The following is a 21394-nucleotide window of genomic DNA, read 5'->3' as shown; positions in this document are numbered from 1 at the left end:
CACCTGGGATGATCTTACACTGCTTGAATGTCTCCATTAAACTGTACATCTCTTCCTCTGTTAGAAGAAGATTCACATTGTCCTGCAGGGTACAGGGCAATAAAAATAATTACAAAATGTACAGAAAGTATCATCTTAGATTCTAGAGTCTTAAATTTAACATTCATTAATTAGGTTTCCACAAACTTACACATTGAAGCAAAACTTGCAACATGCTGTGTAATCTAAAAGATGAAAAATCACCTACATGTTCACATGTAGGAGAATATGTAGATTTCCTTGCAGAAGTATCCATACCGCTTTTTTAACATAAGTCTTATAACCTCAACGCTTTTATATTAGCAGTGGATGTGGTAGATTTATGCATAAATTGATGATCACAAACAAATGTGTGATCTTCAATATTTCCAAGTAAATCTTAAAAGTGTGGTGTCCCTTTGTATTCAACTCCTTTTGCCTGGATCCCCATCCATTAACTTATGTGTATCCAATTGGCTTCAATGGTTATCCAACTTGTAAATATAACCTGCCTGCGTAGTTTCAAATCTGTATAAATAAATCTATTTTGTGAAGGCTGCAGAGGTTGGTCAGTGAACATTAGTTAACACACTGTGTTAATAATAATAAAGGTCTGGAGAAATGAAAAGCATATATGATAGCCATGCTGGTATTAGTAAAAATTTCAATCTGATAAAGAAAGACAATCGTCACAAAGCTATTTGAGGAAGATTGTTGGGGATAAACAGTAGGTGAGAAAAATGCCTGACTTTCCCACTGCTCACACATTAAGTTGAGCCCAAAAGAGGAAGTCGTGATCTCATTATGTCAACCAGCAGTAGCTGAGCAACAGATTGCCTGACAATGCCCTGCATTTTTATATTTTCAGCCATTACGTAGAGCACAGTAACTGCCAAACACCCTGCTGTTAAACGATAGCCAACATCCATATTTATAATGATGCTTTAAGCTTTCACCAGTCCATCTGAGTGCTGAAAAATTGTGTTTTCAGTAAATATGGGAATATAATTCTCAGGAGGAAACTTACTAAAATCTTCCCTGTTTGATGTCCTTAGCTATTTATTCATACCAGGTAACACAACAACAATGTGTCTGGCTTTGGAGGCCATTCCAAGGTTGATGACATTTTAAAATGAAATACTGAATCACAGTAATTGCATCTGTTGCGTACAGGCGCAATTATTGTGATTCAACACGGAAGAACAATTCTCATCCAAGCATGTATTTTCAATATTAGAACACCCGAGCAATGTTCCTCATCCTTTGAACACACAAGTTCAACAACATACTCTCATGAAATATAGCACTTTATATTTCTGAAAAAAAAATTAACTGCGGTCATATTGTACATTTTATGATGTATTTTCTCTAAAACCTAATTTTAAGGAATTGTAGGCATTTTCAATAGGTCTTCAAAGTGTTCACCAAAATGTTGTGTCCTCAAATGTAAGTCCATGTTTCACTTTTTTCAATATTTTGAGACATTTAACTCAATTTCATCCAAATGTTTTACTTATTTATTTAGAACTACAACATTTTGTCCAAAAATAACTATTTCCAAGCAGTAATAAGTAGATGTAGTTATTTTCAAGGTTTAGCATTACTTATAAATGTTCTTCTGCCAAAAATACTACTTCCAATGAAGTACAGTACTATTGAGCTTTAGCAATGTTTGATAAAGTTCCTCAACCTCAAGAACTAATTTATATTTTTTTTTACTCAGGTAGCACTTTTAAACATAACAGACCACCACCTACACACTCTTTTCCATGTACATGTTGTAGTATTCAATATTAAAAGTGTTTACAAAAGTTCCTTATTCCCATATCAAGATTTAGACCTACTGAACAAAGTATTACCTCCCGATGGAAACTATAATATCCACTAATATTTATTGAAGTACAAATAGATTCCCATCCTTTAAGAACTAGCCCCAAACAATTTTACTGTTTAGAAGGATGTAGAACTAGTTCTCGGTAATACTTTTTAATATGTAGAAATATCATCAAACAAGATCCCTTTTCATTCAAGTAGATGAAACAGAGTGAAGCAATCAATATGCTCAACCATTAGAATGTAATAGAAGAAGAGATATAAACTTTATTATTTCTCTGTGGGGAAATTCAGGTGTTCCTGCAGAAAAGTGACAGGAAGTCGAAGCATATAGATTTGCATAAAAAATGTGGCTACTAAGCAAAAACAAAATCATTGAATATTGACAGAAACATTAAAAAAGCATATGTCATTCTAAAACACCCATGTTTTGCACCACGTTCTTTTGCTCTCATCCTCCAACGATTACTTGCTGCCACATTCATCACAGAAGTTGTTTAGAAACTAAATTTGAATGTATTTTGAGAAGGAAAGAAAGTCAAGAAAATTAATTCTGAGTTAAAACTGCAGCACATATTTCAACTGTGTTTCATTATTGACACATTTGAAGCCAATTATCTTGTTTATCAAGCTTAAAAAATCAGCATCAGCCACAAAAGTTACCTTCATTAGCACCAAATAAGTTCATCCAACGTTGACAGAGTAAAATCAAGAGTATTGTGATTTGAGAATCTCGGATTGATATCTTGTCTTATAATAAAAACATCTTTCAGAAGAGTAGCAGGTCTACCCAGGTGCATTAAATCTCATTACGAATATGGTGATTATTCTCTGATAAGGCGTAAGATCTGTTAGTTGTGTGTTATGTTTAGTCTGTAACCATCTATCATTACAAATCATCAAACACAACAAAAGCTGTTGTCAATAAGCAGCATTTTCAGATGCAAAAAAAAAAAAGCGTCCATCATGTGTTTTACTTAGCAACATCTAACGACTCCAGCAGTCAAAGAGCTCAGTTAAATCAAGTGCTTTTATGAAGTTGCTGCATCTGCACTAATCCATTTCACATTGTTTTGTGTAAAAAAGAATAATATGTTCTCTGGCACATAAACGACTCCTATGGGAATGGAGGATATAAATAATATTGTCTAATCTTTGGCTAACAGATTGTATAAATAGATCTTTGATGCTGCCTGGATAATGTCAGTGATGTGTTCAGTAGTACATACAGTAGGTATTTATAACAAAAATGGCCTCCTTTAAGCTCTGCCCGTCACTTTTTTTTTTAAATCAATATACAAATCAGTAGTTTCCTTTTTTATGCAGAATAAGAAGGTAGTTTTTGTTCAACAAAACTCACATGAACCAGATCGTTCCAAGGAACAGAAATTAAGACTTTAAATCATATCTCAAGGTGTCCTTTCAGGTAAACAACACGTGTTAGACTAACTATAGGTCCATCTGCCAGGTTTATGAGTGGCTTCAAAGGATTTCAATTTTTCCATGCATTTCTGCCATGTTTTTTGGCAGCCAATCATCATAATTTTAAGCATTTCAAATCTAAGAGACAGAATTCAAAATCAAAACGTTTCCCCCCGTTCTCATTCTAAGCACAGCGAGGAAATCAGCCGCAGACAGAAGTACTGCCTTTCCAACAGAGTGGAAAACATTTCCTTACAGCAAAGCTTTGGCAAAGGGAATTTGTTTCTCAGGGACGGCAGAAGAAAGAGAAGCCCCTACTTCACTTTGAAGAGTCTTCTAACAAAGGCCGGGCATCTGTTTGTGCTTCACAACAACATTACATCATCTGTTTGCTGGGGAGTTGTGCATTTTTTGAATTTGCTCTGAATTCATGATGAGAATCTGATGTGTTGGAACTCAGCTGAACCAGAAATTGTTCCGCAATAACAACATGTTCCAGGCTTTTATAATGAGTCACGTTGACCTATCACTTTGATGTTATCAAAGGTCGCTGAAGATAGGACTCATAGATTTGGACAGTGAAGAATTTCTCATTATTATCCCACAGCTATCACATGGAAATGCTGCGTATCGGCGAGAACAGTAGGTTTTTCCTTCACCATATATCACAATGTTGTAGGGCAAGTCATTAAACTCCAAATTGCTTATTGTTTTAAATATGCATTTGTAAAGTATTTGTAACTACTCCTGGGTGACTATTTTAAAATGATATGACAGGTCAATATGAATAATGAGGTCTATGATTTGTTGTTTTGCCTGTAAATCCATAATTATCCTATAGCTTTATTTACATTTTTCCCTCATTATACCATCAAAATATTCCAGGGTTTCTATTTCTTATGTGGGATTACATTTATGTGAAAATGCACATGTAGCCACATTTTCTGCATGTCTGAGATTCATATAAAGTTTATATTTGAATACATTTTACAGCTGGACCTTTGAGGATCAATACAAACTTGCCTACTTACTATTACACTGCACGATACAGTGAGTTCATGCTGGATGTCCATTATTACGACTTTGCTGACTCACACAATAGTAGCAGCTCCAGCCAGTCACAGTGTGGGCCGTGTCTCTCATCTCCTGCAAGGCCTCGGCACGAAGATAGCCCAGCTCCCTCAGGCAGCCGTCATGGAACACCCGCGTGCAGATCCTGCAGGGGTAGAGGTCGTCCGCCGTCCACACCTCACAGACATCACACATCTCGTCGCTTGGCGGCTAGTGGAGAAAGCAGAAAGCTTAACTTGGGGAATTTGCTGAATGATTCAGCGGAACAGTCATTTGAGTGAAAACAGTGGCATTAAAAGCTCATTGACTTTAATTTCTATTACGTTAAACAACACCAGAATGCGTTTCAGGTAGCAGGAGCCTTTTATGTCTCTTTGTCTCGCTGCTTCATGAATGATAATTTCTGAATAAGCTGGCAGGCGGGAGTGTTTAGAGCTCTCCCAAATGGCCTCGCTCAAAGGGGAAGTTAAAAGCTGGGTGTCACAAAGAGGGCAGAGATGGAATATATTTTGAATATGGCAGAAACCACTCTTTCTATTAGACAGACTGCCCTGGAGGGAAGTCTGAGTGCCAGTCTCTACACATGAAAAGAGAGATTTTTCATAAAGATGCCCTCACATTTTAATATTTTATCTATGTGCTTCAGTAGATAAATAGATAAAGGAACTATTTAGTGAAAAAAGAAAAAGAAATACATCCATTATATGTACTCAAAAATTACCTAGGGAGATCATTACACTTATGGTATGCTGGCCACATCTTCTGAAATATGACAAAAATAAGACAGTTTGGATTTTTTAAAATAATTTAAAAAAAAATTAATGTCCACAAAAAGTATCTTATATATAATAGCAAAACATGCAAAAAATTTAGAACATAGGAGAGAACTGCAAGTCATGCCAATCGAGAATATTCTTTATTCTCAAATTGCATCACATGAGAATTAAATGATTAAAGTGCTCCAGGAAAATCTTGAACTTTTTCACAATTCATTCTGTTAAAACCACACATTTTACATTTTATTATATATATATATATATATATATATATATATATATATATATTCTTTTATAAAAGGAATTCATTGATTCGGAACAGATTAAAAATGCTTGCAAGAAAAATCAGGAGGAAAGAAACTAGTTATGGTGACTGAGTATAAATTGTCTGTACTTTTTTGTTACCAAAAGAAAGCTGAAGTTGAAATTTTTATAGACTGAAAAAAGCATTTCATACAGTCAGTCACAATATACTGTATCATGAATTAGGAAGTTGTGGTGAGAGAGGACTGGTTCTATAAAAGCTGAGAAACATGTAAAGGTTTGTGAAAATGGGAGCCTATCATTCACATTGTAGGGATGTATCCTGTGGGGTTCATCAGCAGTCAGTGTTGAGTCAGTTGACACTTTATTTGGTCATGTGGGTTTGCACTTGTTTAGTTCCATAGTCAAATAGTGAATTAAACTGTGCAATATCCAGAGGTTGTAATATTGATTTGCAATACCGCTTTTTATTTAACTTCTCCACAACCTTATGCTTTGTTGTATTCCTTGGTCTCCATTGTGCTGTTTGTTCATTAATGTTCTCCAACAAACATTCCAGCCTTCAAAGTAAAGAAGGCTAATTTGAAGGTTCGATGAACCAATTAAAGTGTTTATAGTGTGGCCAAATAGAAAAGAAAACTATGTGCAACTTTAGACTATTGCAGGAAAAAACACGAAGCATCGTCTCATTACAGAACATGCAACAGTTCTGTAACCACAAACATTTATGGTAAGATACAGAAATGTTTTGCTTTCTTTAGGGAAAATCCAACATTGAGTTCTAGTTGCAAAAAAACAGGATATTTTATTCTCCTCAGTTTTCTTTTTTTCCAGTTTTTTGTCACTGTTTGAAACGTATGGGGATGTGTTTGTTTTTCTTTTATGTCAAACCTTGTTCAAACCTTTTCTAATTATATATATCTAAATATGTTATATCACTGGTGAAGCAAGTCAAGAATAACTTTTCCATTTGGTTTTCCATATGGACCGACACCTTTTGTAGCCATAAACACTATGAGAATGATTTATCTTTATTAACCAAATAAAATTCAGTTCACTAGCAAATGAGACGAAAATATTTCTTTAGCTTTTATTGGCGTCACATAGAAGTTTAGCAAACCAAACAACTTAAAATTATCACTATAGTTTACTTCACATTTATGTGCTGGTGAAAATGATCAAAATCAAAACACAAGTTCATTTAAACTCGCACTACTGGAGACGGACTCCTACTTTTACATTTTGTGCAACTTGTCAGATTCTACCAAGTGTTTACTCCATTTAAAATAGAAAAAAGAACTGCAGGTGTTGTTGCCCGTGTGAACTCCCTCTCCTGTTAGTCAGCGTCACCCTGAAAATAGTCACCTCTCAGAGCCAGCCAAAGCAGGCCGCCCACAGCATGCTCAACATGAAGAGCAATCATACACATAGACAACACATCACAGATACTGGGACACAAAAACTGGCTATAGGAACAACTTCAAGCTCATATTTTATCACCTCTGTACCCTAGTAAGACTAATTATATATGAAGAGGGAAAAAGACATTGTAGACTTTAGACACAAAAAGATTTTGTGATATTTTGCCACGTCCAATAACTCCACATTCCTCACTGTGGTTTTGGTCTCATATTTTGTTGAGATGTATTGCATGTACTGTATTCTGATACTGACAAGATAGCAACTGATAAAGTGCCCTGCAAAAGTATTCCTACACCTTATCCCACAAATTCCAATGTATTATATCGGGGTTTTATGGGATTGGGATTTTATGCAACTAACATAAGGCAGTGCATGGTTGTGAAGTGGAACCATGCACTGCCTTATGTGCATGGTTCTAAACTTAGTTCTAACCTTAGTACCTTTCATATTAGGGGAGTAAACCTAACTAATTTTTTGTGTGTTTATAAGAACACTGCAGAACAAAAGCTAAGAAGAACACAGTGACTTTTCAGCTCATCTGCCAGTATTCTGGGAAAAAAGAATACTAAAATACTAGGTTTGGAACAGAGAAAGCTCAGCCCTGAAAGAACTTATGTAAAATAAATGAAAAGCATATATTATAAGAATCTTAGGGCATAAATATTATTCATAAAGATACCAAGAGAGTAATCTACTGTTTGTAAGTCAATAACATTTGGGGAAACCTTTACCAGAGAGAATCGGTAATATAATCAATACCTGCTCTTTGTTTTCCAGGTCCACCTCAACAGGCTGGTCATCATCAGGTTCCCTTTTTGGTCGTACAAATGCAGGAGGCGTGAGTTGATGCCTCTTGTCGAGGTCTTCAGGCTCCACACCTTTCCCGTCCCTTAACCTCGACCACGCTTCCTGGTTAACTTTACATTCATCTCTAACTGGAGCTGAGGACTGTTGGGAGGTTGACGGACCTGCTTTATTGTCTGTTTCCTCTGGTTTCACCTCCTCTGTGTTTTTGTCATTGGGACCGGCTGAAGTTTTGGCATCTTCTTCACCTTCCCCCACTTCCGCATCTGTCTGCTTGACTGCATGATCCTTAATGCCCGCCTGGAAGGCCGAGACGACCGCACTGCATTTCTGCACCTTCTCCACCTGCTGCTTCTTTGACATAAGCACTCCCATGTCTACAAAGAAATGGAAAGAAGCATATATTTTTTTATAAATATATAATTGTATAACTTTTCACATCTTTGATTTTCATTGTGAAATTTGACTTAGTACAAGAATAGGAATATCCTTCCACTTTAGGAAGGTGGATAAGAAGTAGAGCTAATCCACAACCATTACACCTCCAACTCAGTCATGTAACAAGTTACACAGTTGAGTACACTTTAATATAGTTAACATCTATATTTGTAAAACTTTTAAAACTTTTATGATAGAACCCTGTCTTAACCAACCATATTTATTTTCAGAACTGCAGTGCACGTTGCCTTTTGCACTCGGGTCAAAACGAAAGCAGCAGAGTTTAAGTTGAACTGCCTTAGTGACTCTGCAACTTGCTGACAAGGGAGTAATGGCTGTGCTAGCTTCTTATTCAGTTTAATACCCAGTATAAGGAACAGTACAGTCCAAATTCTTCAACTTTTTCACCCAATTATTACAACTAAAAACTGCACACAACATTGGGATTGTAGTTTTTTCAGTGGTAGAATTTATAGCTGCAATAACTTTGGCAAAGTTCAGCTTTGAAAAGAAATGACTTGTATCTGGTGAAATGTATTTGTCTGTCTTGCTACAAATTCTGAACTTTGACAGTAGAAAGTCAAGGGGCTATAAAATTTTTTGCAAGGGACAGAACATCTAAGACATCCAGAATGTGTTTTTCATCCAAAGAAAAAGTGGTAAACAGTAGATATACATACCAAGCAGCGACACTGAATATAGTAAAACAATGTGTTATGAAATTTCATAGCACAAATATGCTGAATGTTATTGCTCAAATGGGATTTGAAGATGCACTCTAGATAATTGGGTTTTCAACTAGTCAGCATATGTTGCATGTTTTTATAAGCCTGTGGAAAAGAGAATGCTTTTCTCTGCAGCTCTCTGCTACGGCAGCAGCACGAGAACCAGGAACACAGAAAAAAAGTTTATCTAATGATTAAAAGAAGGCTGCCTCTGTGTTGGGGCAACTCCGGAGCAGCTGATGGTGCAAAGAAGCAACTTTTCAATATAATGGATAAAAGCAGCATGATATTTGCATAGAATACTGATAAACTAATATAAAACGTCTTCAGCTCTACTGTACGCAGTACAGGAGTCATTTGTGGCTATTGTGTTCATCTTTCCATGCATGTTACATAATAGATAATCTACCTGCTTTTATTTTTAGGTTAACTAAATGTAATAGAAATTAAAATTTTTAATACACAATATTTTAATGGAAATTAATAAATTAAAGTAGAAATGTTCCGCCTCATCTCAACATGAGCAATAGCTACTGTGCATATCAATGACAGCATCCAAACCTTGTGTTAATGAGTGTTTGGCTCTCTGCAGCTCATCATATCCCGGATTACGCCTGAGCAGACATGAACAAATGCTTATCGGGAATGATTAACTGAGAATTTTCACCTCGTTAGAATTTCTGTTGCCTCTCTGGTTTTCGCATCCTCAACACTTTCATATCTCTACGAACAGAAGAGCTGAGACTTAAGCTTACAATCCCAACTCGAGAACATAAAAGCCTGTCAGTTTCATCCAACCACCAGCTGACTATCAGAGCTACGATGAGTTCACGCAAATTCACCCACTCTCCTGGCATCTAACAATCAATAGTACTGTTTTTTTTTACTGCCAAGTTTTGTTTTCTCTTAACTCATTTCAATGCTGATGAGTCAAATTCTTTTTGTTATTCTAAGGAATAACTGGAAGGAGAAAATATGAGTCATGTGCCTTTGCAAAACCAATGATCCAGTTATTGTTGGAAGCTCTATAGACATAAGAATGTTTTCAGTGGCTACTGAAAACATGCCATCAAATACCTTTACCAAGGTATTAACCAATACCTTGGTAAATATTTGCACTTTTTTCACATTTTGTCACATTAAAACCAAAAATATTGTTCTACTGTATAAGGATTTCATGTGACAGAGCAAAACATGAAGTACATATTTGTTTAGTAAAAGGACAGATACAGCTGTTTTTTAATCCGATACCTGTAAATAAATAGGAAACAGTGGAACCAACTGCATTCAAAAATCTAAAGACAAGTGTTGCTTGCAAAAGACAGCATCCATTGGGTGTATATTACTTATCCTGGTAGAGGTGCAGCAGGGCTCCGGCGGTCATTGAGCAAGACACATGCTTCATCCTATATAAGTCAATCAGTGCAACACACCGAACAATCAACCAGACATGAACCAACTCACAACTAACAGCTACTTAGAGAAAGGAATTAAGATGGAAGTTGGAGGACAAGGAGAGGAACCCACATACAGGATGAGCTACCGGTCTTTGGATGTGATCATCTTATTTTTACAAACAATAAACAGGAACCCATAATACTCAAAACATTCACAGCTTCAGTGAGTAGGTCAAAGTGTATCAGTTAGAGCTTCACTGAGTTGACTTAGGAGGATGTTCATCAGTACAGTGAGTCTGAATATGACAATAAAAAAAATTATCAAGTGACTGATGCAGTGTTCCCTTAGCAGTGACATTTTTGTGCATTTTATGGCATCTAAGAGTTGCAACAATCATGCCACGGAATTTATAAGTAAAAAAAAAAAGAAAAATCTGTAGCAAGCTCTCTTAGCTGGTGATCAATTTTTGCATGCTACAGTGTGTGGGAAGGTGATGCTGGAGCATTATTTACTTAAAGCTGTGTTTCTTCAAATGCAATTAAAACAAAGTAAACAAGCAATGTTATAATAGATTTATCAAAGAGGTCATCAGATAGGTTTTTATGTGAAGCATATCCCTTTTATGTTTAATTTGGGGTAAAAAGTTTAGAGTAATGCCACTTGCAGTCAAACATCTTTTTCAAGGTTTTACAATGAAATGTGCCAAAACCATTGTCTTAAATTTTTAGTTGTTTGAATTCATTAAAAATTCCTATACTTTCACCCATCTACATAACTTAAACTATATCTATTCATTTCATAGCATTTTATTTCTTTTTCTCTATTAAAAAAAAAAACACACACACATGGACACACAAGGAGAAACATTAATTTTTGTGTTATGTAAGATTGTGACCACAATCTTACATAACATTTTCTCCTTAAAGTTAGTGTACTTAAAGTAGGAAAAATGTAAGGATTTGAGCACTTAAAATTGAGAAGGACTAAGTTTTAAGGCCGTCTTGACAGGATCAGAGCATTTCTAAACCTCTAAACCAAAATAGTAATAGTATCAAAAAGTGTCCAGGGGAAGAATGTTGGAGAAATTGCAAGAGTCACTAGTCGCCTGTGCAGTCTGAGCCAACAAGTGAGCAACTGCTGCTCAAATTGCTAAATAAGTTCATGCCGGTTGGGACAGAGTGATGTCAAAATGCACACTGCTTTGTTTTTTGGTAACAAGCTGAGGTCTCAATGCCCAGGATTATATAAAGTTTAATTAAAGATGGATCTTTATCCAATAACCTCAAACTAATTTAATATATTGTCTGGGGTATACTTGTGTGATATTTCAATGAAAGCTCATTTATTTTATCTCATTACATACTGTCCAATTAAAAGTCAAAATTATGTGAGGTGTTTTGTTTTTTTTAATGAAAAATCTGTGGAGGTTTGTTCTTGAATGACTTTACACATTCAAGATATTGAGAGTATTTGATATGATGAATTTAAAATTCAACCTCTATGAAAAAAGAAAATATTATTATTAAGCTCTACTTTACTGACACTTATAGGAAATTACCTTAGTCTCATATAAAATTTTAGAGGTTATTGGAGTAGCATTTACTTACTCACCTTGCAAAAGCACCTATGGTACTTATAATTTTCAATTCGATTTGTGAGACCAATACAAAGCAGTAAATGATCATGAATAGTAAAAAACAATATATATATACTGTATATATATATCTATATATATATATAAGTTTCAATTTTCTTTAAAAAGCTTAAAAATGTGGAGTTCATCTGTATTTTATGCCATTTTAAGTAAATACTTTGTAGAACCAGCTCTGGTGATACTACAGCTGCCATTTTTTTTTAAAGATTTCTGTCCACCACATTTGCACATTGAGTAAAATAAATCTTTGCCCATTCTTCCTCCAAATAGCTCAAGCTCAGCCAGATGGATGAAGCATGTGTGAATAACAATTTTCAAGTCTTGCAAAAGAATCTCAAGAGGTTTACATTAGGACTGTGAATGGGTAATTCAAACAGATGAATACATTTTGATCCATATCTTTATATCCTAGCTTTGGCTGTATGTTTTGGGGTTTATCCTGCTAGAAGTTGAAACTGACCCAGACCCATGTCATCTTGCAGCCTTTATCATACAGTCAACCAGGGTTGCTTATATTTATATCGTTCCTCCAGTCAACTCTGACGTAATTTGCCTTTCCTGCTGAAGTAAGAAGTGGAGAACCTGACCACGTTCTCATTTCCGCCTAAGTGAGATGCAATTGCATTGTGGAGAAAAGCAGCATTGTGTATTCAGCCTGATTATGTTACTCATGGGATATGCGTCTTTGCTCTGAAATGCAATTCTATCCATCCATGCTCTACATGAGTGCTTGTTTGAAACCTAATCACATTTATCTGGAGTAAAATGCGAGTCATTCCCTCTCTTCCTTCCAAGTCAAGAAGTCTAAAAGGCTCTTAGGCCATATGGCATCAGGCCCTGAGTAGCCTTCATAGACTATATGGAGCTCAAAAACGATTTGACTCACAGTCTTCAACAAAGTTAAATTTGGTGCTGGATGGTTAAGTTGGTTGATAATGTGCACAATGTGCAGCATCCATAGTCTTCAACATGGTAGTTTGGTGTTTGAGTCCTGGATTTGGACCATTTTCTCCATGCAGAAAATGGTCCAACTATGTAAACCAGAGTTAAATAATGTTTAACTCTGGTTCTTGCAAGTAAGTGCAAAAGACGATATAAAAATAAACTCTAATAAACCGTTTTTTATTACTGAAATTGGTAAAATCTGTTGATTTAGCCTCATATTTTGGGGATGTTATCCTGTTGAAGAAACATTAATAGTTCATTTTCTGTGAATGGATCTTATAGTTTTTAATCTTAAAGTCTGGTTGTTTTAAATATACCACGAGTCCATGCATCAGAGTTTCTTGTTAAAAAACTAAATCTTAGTCTGATCAGAATAAAGGGAACTATTGAGAAAGTCCCAATGCGTGTGATACCTAAACAGAAAAAGCTTTTTACTAGTGTGTAGATAGTGTCAAATAGTTGCTATGGTGATGTTAGAGCCAAAGATGCTCCCCATTCACAGTTAAAATCAACACCATTCTGATTTACTACAATGGCATGTTCCATATTTTGAATTTCACATGTCATTAATTTCAGCTGAGGCCTATCAACTTATATTTCTCTGAGAGCATGACTCCAAGATGAAGCCAAGAACCAATGTCACAGTAGAAGAAGGCTCTCTGGTCAGATGAGTTCAAAATTCAACTTTTATGTATATATGTGAAACCCTACTTATAGCAGAAAACTAACACGAATTCATGATTTCCTCCTGTTCCAGCAGGAGAATGACCCTAAGCATTCAACCTGTGCTGAATGGTTCATATCGATGTTGTAATAGACCAGCCAGTGCCAGGAATGAGAATTTGTGGCAAGTGTTGAGTTATTTTCTAATAAAGAAATATGCAGTGATTAGATGAGCAAAGCTGATAGAGACATACACCACAAGAACAAAAAGACATGAAATGCTCTGTTTTGTGGTTCTACTGTGATGTAATGAAAAAGTTCAAGGAATATCAGTACTTTTGTAAGAATGTGTATAAATAAACTCAAAGGTGTAACACTGCATATAAGAGATTGTAAAAATATAATATTTTAACACTTAAAATTTATTCCTGGGAAAGTTGCTTGGGACCATTCCCAAGTGGTTTGAACCAAAAGCCCTCAGCTATGAGTGGGTCTTATGTGTGATGAGAGTAAACAATGATGACTCATGAAGAGGTTTCAGTATAAACGATTATTTCAAGCCTCTTTACAATTTTATTTTCCTTTCTAAGCAATGTCTACCATCACGTTTCCACACAGTTCTCTATCACAAATAATCCTCAATAGGACAACCAATAGGTAAAGACACAAATTAACACATGAATACTTAAAGATTTCACTGCAAAGGTTCATAGCTGAACTTGAAAAAGAGATGTTGCGGCATTCGCAGCACATAATGGCACAGGTGACTATTACAGGAACTTAATTATTCACTGACCTGGCCCTCGCACTTTAGTTCAGTGAAGTGCTCACATAGGCATCGAACAGAGACAGTCATTAGACACCAGGGATAAAAAAGGAAGGCTTTGAATTGCTGCTGTTACCGCCCAGTACCAAAACAACAAGCTTAAAAGCTGAGAGATGCTAGAGGGTGAGGCCTAAAACGAGCAAGCCAAGGCTGATATATCACACTAACGCTGCTACCACAGCTGGATCCTCAGCTGGATCCTCTGTTATTGTTCAGTGCAGCTAATGGGCTGCTCCATTTTAAATGAGATAATAAACAGAAAACAAATTGTTCCTTAATAGCCAGCAAAGTCAATAGGGCTCACATGCAATGAGGGAGGAATAAGGAACAATAATAATAAATCCAGTGCTATTACACCCCCTAAGGCACCCAACATCAGAGCCAATAGAAAACAGAATCTGTTTGATCGGGTTCATACAGTGCCTTGAAAAAATATACACACATCATGAACTTTTACACATTTATCACAATACAATCACAAAAACCAACATGCTATTTAAATTCTATGCAATTGACTAACACAGAATAGCAGATAATTATAACTTTTGACTATTTTTGCAAAAAAACAAACAAACAAAAAAACCATTTGACTTCAAATAAAATGGATGGAGAATATCTTTGAACATCAAAGTCTGTCAAAGATTCCAATCAATTTTGTGACTTGCCTTTAGCTAGGCTGTTCTAATACCTGAATATGCTGTGATGAATGAGCAGTTCCATTGTAGCTCTGTTTGTGTTTTGAATTCCATTGTGTCAGCTCTTTAGCAACACTCAACAGATTTTCTGTTCGCCCTTTATTCAGTTTCCTGTTGGTTACTAGAAACCAAGAACCTACTGACAAAAAAGCATGATGCTTCCACTGCCACCATTCATTCTAAGAATGGTGTGTTTAGGGAAACGTGTGAGGTGTTATTTTTCTAAGATACATGGTGTTTTGCATGAGGGCCAAATGGATCATCTCCTGCCTCAGCCCACAAACTCAAATGGACAATTCTGACTCAACTAACAAAAATCAACACTCTGTTACCATAAAGTTATTTCATTATTCTATTTTGAGTAAAAGATAGAACAGAATACATTAAGTGTGGCACATCATCTGCGGATTTAACAAAAGAGGTTAAATCCACGACACCTGGTACCCTTTGAACCAAGGAAAATAATACTTGGACAAATACCACTCCATATACAACATATGTGAAATTAATTACCATTTTGATTTCTGAAATATAATCATATAAAATTGTGAAATTCCTAAAGTTTACTGGTTCAGATGGGCATGTCATTGTAGGGCAACACTTATTACATAGTCGATCCAGTTATTTTAGATGATGGATTGAACACTGCTCCATGAGAAGTTTAGAATTCAGGATATTGTCTAAGAAGGACATTTTATATAAATTTTCTTCTCTGAATTAACCTACTCAGCTGCATTTTTGTTTTTTTTCTTATGTTGTAAACCTGCCCTTACTGTACTGTACAGTAACGTATTTGTATTTTCATCATTTGTTTTACCTTTGTGTGATTGCACATGCTCTCAATAGACAGAACATGAATAAATATTCATATTTTCGATTCTATTCTAATATTCCCCAACAAACCTCTGACACCTTTATTTTGAACTCAATTTACTGGATGGACTGATTTTCATTTAGTATTTTCAGAGTAAAGGGGTTGTAAATATACATCCCACAATATTCATATTTTTTATGGCAAAATGTTACAAATCGTGTTATTCCCCTCCCATTTTAAAAGTATTCCCTACATTATCTGTGACATAAAACCCCAACGTGACACAGTACTGTGGTTTTAAACTAACCAGTTCTAAGTGCAAGAAGGGTTCTCAAGGAACATTAGGCTGTCCCTAAATATTGTCAAAAATGTAATTTTAATGTTCATATTATTATTTTTAACAACAAAAATATTGGTATTTTAAAATTAAAAGCAGACAGATGAAAGAAGACAGGACCCTTTAAAAATCTGCTTCTGTATTGCCTTTACTGAGCAGTTATAAGATGCCATGGGAAAAGAAAATAAACTCTCCACAGGACCTTGTCATTTTTTAGTTTGACTTATGAATTTTAAATATTGTCCCTTTGTTTTCGGGCTTCCTTTCAACGCAGTGTACAAGCTGTAGCTGACATAAGTGGGTCAGTACCTGACTGTGATACCTAAATGCATCAGATGGCGCTGCACAACCTGCCATTTGCAACTTCAGATACCAAAGCTTCTGACCACCAGCCTGTCAAACTGATCAAAATAGTTTGTTTTTTTTTCGTTTGCGCCTTACTGTCAACGTTTGTGCTGCTCAGTACCTGCATGAAACGTCACACTCTCCAGAGAGACATGTGATGTTTTTTTGTTTTTTTCTCATCACTGACAGCTTGACATTGGGTTACTAAACTGAAAAGCTTTTGAAGAACAAATAAATATAGATCTGGCTTCTTTTTCTGTAAAAATACTCTAAAAATATACTTGAGATAAAAATTTGAGTTGGGCATCAATGTAAAGTCAACATGACTTGTTTAGAGGAAAGCATTGATTTAATTCATTTAGTTCTGAAAAAAATATACCTCTTTTCTCTCCCTGTAATTAGAATCTCAGTATTTATAGAGATGTTCTATGAAGACAGCCTTAAAGGTGTTTGAGAGAAAACTACTGAACAGACATCATTGTAAACCAACAAACAACAAACCAGGGAAGCCAGGGTTAAAGTTACGAGATGTTCAAGGAAGGATTAGATTAGAATAGAATAGAATAGAATAGAATAGAATTACTTTATTCATCCCAGCAAGGAAATTATTTCGCAGTTATTAGGTTTGTAACAACAGCCCATGTTTTTAACATCTCAAGCAGCATCGTTCAATCAATATTTGAAAAATGGAAACACATAAGGAGAGCATTAATCTGGCAAGCCAGACACACACACACACACACATAAAATAGGCGCCATAACATAGAAATAATCAATTTCATGCATTTCACCTAGTGAAGTTATAGTTTAGTTGATCTGTGTGGATGTACTCTAAATAATTCACTGTTTTTTTGTTTTTTTTAAATGAAAATGTAAAGGGTGTCTTTGACTTATTCAGTCTTTGTGTATATTAAATTTGGATGGAAATATGAGTTAAACTTTAATAATAAAAAAAGTACTCCTTTTCATCTTTTCAAGATATATTGGTTCTTCATTTTGTAAAGATGATACCATCCTTTTTACATAAATTACATCAAGTTCAGACAAAAAAAATGGTTTCACAGAGATAAGGCTGAAGCACAGTTTCGCTGGCAGAAATATTTAGATTTTGCTCATAGGGTAAAGGGTATAACTTGGTTTACAGTGTCTTAGGGGAGTCTGAACGTCTGCTCCAGACTGATTAGGAGGCTGAGCATTCTCAGTTACGGACAAGCTCTCAGACAACTTGAGCTTGAGTAACAGACATGTTCCTGTAATTTCTGTTTGGGAGAACATTTCTCAGGACATCCACGTCTCCAGGGAATATCGCTCATGTGCGTGACATTTCAAGTCAGACAATAAGAACAAGAGGTTACATGAACATGCTCATCAATGCTGCGCTGCCTGCATACATTTCTTATAACTCTGAAAGCCCCCTCTCTCAAAGCATTTTGTGCTTATGAAGATGTAATATCTCAGTATCATTCCACGCTTTTTTGCCTCTGGAAATAAAAAAAATGGATCGAGCAAAATTTCTAGGCTTCTGTCTTTCGAAGCTTCTGGAAATATAGAGGTATAGAAGTGCAGAATGAGTAAGTGGTAAAAGACTTCCAGCATCACTCTTAATGTAACAATGTCATGAAACACATGAGTCATGTTTTCAGGCTCCATCTCTGTCAGTGTGTAATACATTTTCTGCTCTCAAAACAGTATTGACTTACAAAGTTGGCATCTTTTTAGGATTTTATGTGATGTAGTAACACAAAATATTGTATCGATATGGAGAAGAGAGATACGTGTTTTATGTTTATTTATGTTTTGTGTGTGTTGTGTTTGCATTTAGACCCCACCACTGTAGTTCTAGTTGCATATTTGTCTTCCTGCAAGGTGAACCTCTGATTTTCCTAGCTTCATCCATCCTGTCTCTTTCAACTTCCCCGTTTCAGATTTCCAGTCTCATGATTATCCTTAGAGCAGATGCTTCCAGCACCTTTCAAGGTGTAAATTATGTCTTCATGGCTAAGTGCATTATTAGTTTCCATCCACAAACAGCAGTTTGCTTATTGACCAAAAAATTCCACTTTAGTCCCCTCTTACCAGAGACTTTTCTTCTACATGATTACTAGTCCTTATAGGAAACGCCAATAACACCTTTGCCTTTTTTCTTACCTTTTTCTGTCATTCTGTTAGATTTGAGAAGTGTTCAACTAGTATCTGTTTTGTCAAAATACTTTTCCACCTCAGCCATGGATTTCTGAAGTTCTTACAGTTGCCATAGGCCTGTTGTCAAATTTTACGATTCATCCTTTCTTGTTAGTGACTGTGTTCTTTGGTCTTCTTGGTGTTTCTTGGTTAATCTTCCATGTAAAAATGATGCAACTTTTTAGGCTAGCTGGTTGCACTGGATTTTATTTAGGGGTATTGGTGTAAACAATTTTCAAATAGATCAGTTTGTGATTGTCAAAATCTGGAAATATGTGAGAATACTTTTACCACATCCTAAATTATTAGAAAAGATAACATTTTCATTTATATGCTATCAGCTAAAACAAAACTATCAAGCCCTTTTCTCTAGCTTAGTTTCGAAGTGGGATGAGACTGAAACCAGACCATGTGCAAAGCCATGTGTTATTATTTACACAGCAGAATGAAGAAAAAAAACAAAACTCAAAAAATCTTAGTAACATTCTGTTCCCTTGTGGAAACTGTTTCCTAATTAACCAATTTTTAATGGTGGCCAGCATTCTGTGTCACACTGCAGAACTGATCAGTGTCCAGCCTCAAAGCCATTTTACTGAAGTAATGAAATGACAAGCATCGAGTCCTGATTTGACCCGCTCCTCTGGAAGATTTCTGGTGAAGAAAGAGATGGGTTTAAAACCCTCAGTGGAGTTGAAAATATGAAACAGACTATAAGAAAAGAGCAATATCAAACCAGAGCAGTGTGAGAAATTGGTGATGGCTGACAGGTTCAGATGTGCCGTAGTCGATCAAAGAAGTGAAAAAAGAAAAGCTCATCCATAACTTGCAGCAGAACCTTTGGTTCTTTCTAACGCTCTAATTGAATTGCTTCTGTTGTTTTAAATAATGTGATCAGTAACAATAATAATGTTCCCAGTGATGATATTCACTAAAGATTTAATTTAATAAAACCATTATATCGAGTATTTCTGGATCAGTATGCAGAGTTTTTTTCTCATGTATACTGTATGTGTCCAATGCTTGAAACACAAGAAGACTAAATTAGGAATAAGAAATAAACTTTTATTTGAAAGATTTCTAGCTTGCTATGACTCCACCTAAAATTACAGTTTTAGTAGCATTGCTTTTACAGCCTCTTATTTACAGCCAATTTGTTTCTCCATCTGCCAAAACTTGCTTACCTATCACAACAGTTTTGCACAGATTGTCTTCCCCCCCCCCGTTTCACTTTATGTAGTACCTGTTTCAGAAAGTATTCTAGCAGTTTCAGCAGTCTCTCTGATTTAGCTTCTGCATTACATCCGATGGGCGATGCGAGCAGAGAAGGAAGGGATAAAGATCCTCGAGGCACGGCGATCACCAGGCTCCTGCAGAAACAGCTGCCTCTGCCATCTTTGCTTTCCCTCCAAGACCAACGTGAATGATTTAAATGCCCCCGGATAAAAAAAGATCTGGATAAAGAGAGGGAAAACTGGGCCGCTGCTTGGGGCACAACCTGACATACATGGCTGAAGAAATGTTTTTTCTACTGCTATCGTGCAATTCAGCTGAGTATTCTGAAAATGTTGAGGGAAATCTACAGTTGACTTATTTTTCACAACCTGTTCAGCATGTTCTTATGCATTTTGAGAAAACATTTTTCCTTTTTTTTTACCCTTTTCACTGAAACCTTATGTTTTTCTACAGAAGACACTGGAGGATTATTGAAATTTTACCGTCTATAAATGCTCTTTATTAAAATCAGCAGACGTCCGAGACTGTCTGCTGGCGCTTGAAAGCTGATGACTCTCATGAGGGCATTCATATAAATAGGAACAATTTAAGAAGTTGGTTCCACAGCATTCTTCTTCAAATCTCTGGAAGTGCTTTTTGCGTTTTTGAATGCTTTCTTTCATAATCTGGTGACTTCATCGAAATTATCTCAGACAAGCACACTTGTCTCATGCTGTGACAGTTAACAGCACCAACAGTAAATTGACTGAGGGTTCAATGACATTGAGGCTCTAATAATTTTGAATTCTACCTCAGGCTATTTTTTGCAGAATGATATTGCTCTTTTTTTCTAAGTTAAGGACAAAAAAGGGCACTCCAAAGTCAGCATTAGTATTCCCTCCTCTGCTGTCCTCTACACATCACCTCGAAACATATTATCCCCACAGTGAATTATGGCGGTGGCACAATCATGCTGGGGAGATGCTTTTTTCGTCACAGACAGAGAAGCTGGAAACAGGACAGAGCTAAACAAAGTTTTACTGCAGTTTGTTGGAGTTCAGTTTGGAGACTTTCCTAGGTTTCTTACCATCCCATAGTTTACTGGTATGTTCTCATGTGTTTTCAATTTTGAGGAATGACAAAGAGAAATTGATCTCTATGTAAAGTCCTTCATAAAACTGAATAAAACCAAGGTAAAGAGAAAACTTTGTGTTACTAAGCAGAAGATCCAAGACAGTCATTGCAGAATTCTTCAGGATATGGCACTAGGATTTCCGCAACAGGAAAAATGCAGACAGAATCTCAGAGTTGAACAATCAAACTGAAATCCAAAATTGTAGAGTTAGGTACCAAACTGGGATTACTTCAACAATATAAGTTTCTGTTTAATAACTATTCTGATCCTAAAGTAAAAAAGGGTCTGTACTGGTCACTGCAGAGTCCCATCTATCTAAAAGATGCAACACCATTATCCAGTGGTCAGCTCAGCCTCAGACCAAAGATGTGCTAACTAAAGACATTTATAAAAACATGAAGTTTTTTTCTATTGAA

General features: G+C 35.9%; 1 protein-coding gene across 2 annotated transcripts in view; it reads right to left on the bottom strand.

Moving 5' to 3' along the window:
• Window positions 1-21394, bottom strand: part of phf24 (PHD finger protein 24) — a 33129-nt gene that overhangs the window by 6642 nt on the left and 5093 nt on the right. For both annotated transcript variants that reach the window (XM_028025605.1, XM_028025606.1), the window contains exons 2-4: window positions 7566-7987; window positions 4369-4554; window positions 4-82 (exon numbers count right to left, since the gene is read on the bottom strand). In XM_028025605.1, the coding sequence (XP_027881406.1) occupies window positions 4-82; window positions 4369-4554; window positions 7566-7985 (685 nt within the window). In that variant the 5' untranslated portion in view covers window positions 7986-7987. The remainder of the gene's footprint in view (window positions 1-3; window positions 83-4368; window positions 4555-7565; window positions 7988-21394) is intronic.

Source organism: Xiphophorus couchianus, chromosome 8, assembly GCF_001444195.1.
Source record: "Xiphophorus couchianus chromosome 8, X_couchianus-1.0, whole genome shotgun sequence".
Taxonomy (NCBI): domain Eukaryota; kingdom Metazoa; phylum Chordata; class Actinopteri; order Cyprinodontiformes; family Poeciliidae; genus Xiphophorus; species Xiphophorus couchianus.
Note: the sequence above shows the minus strand (reverse complement) of the source record. Positions and strands in the feature narration are given on the sequence as shown.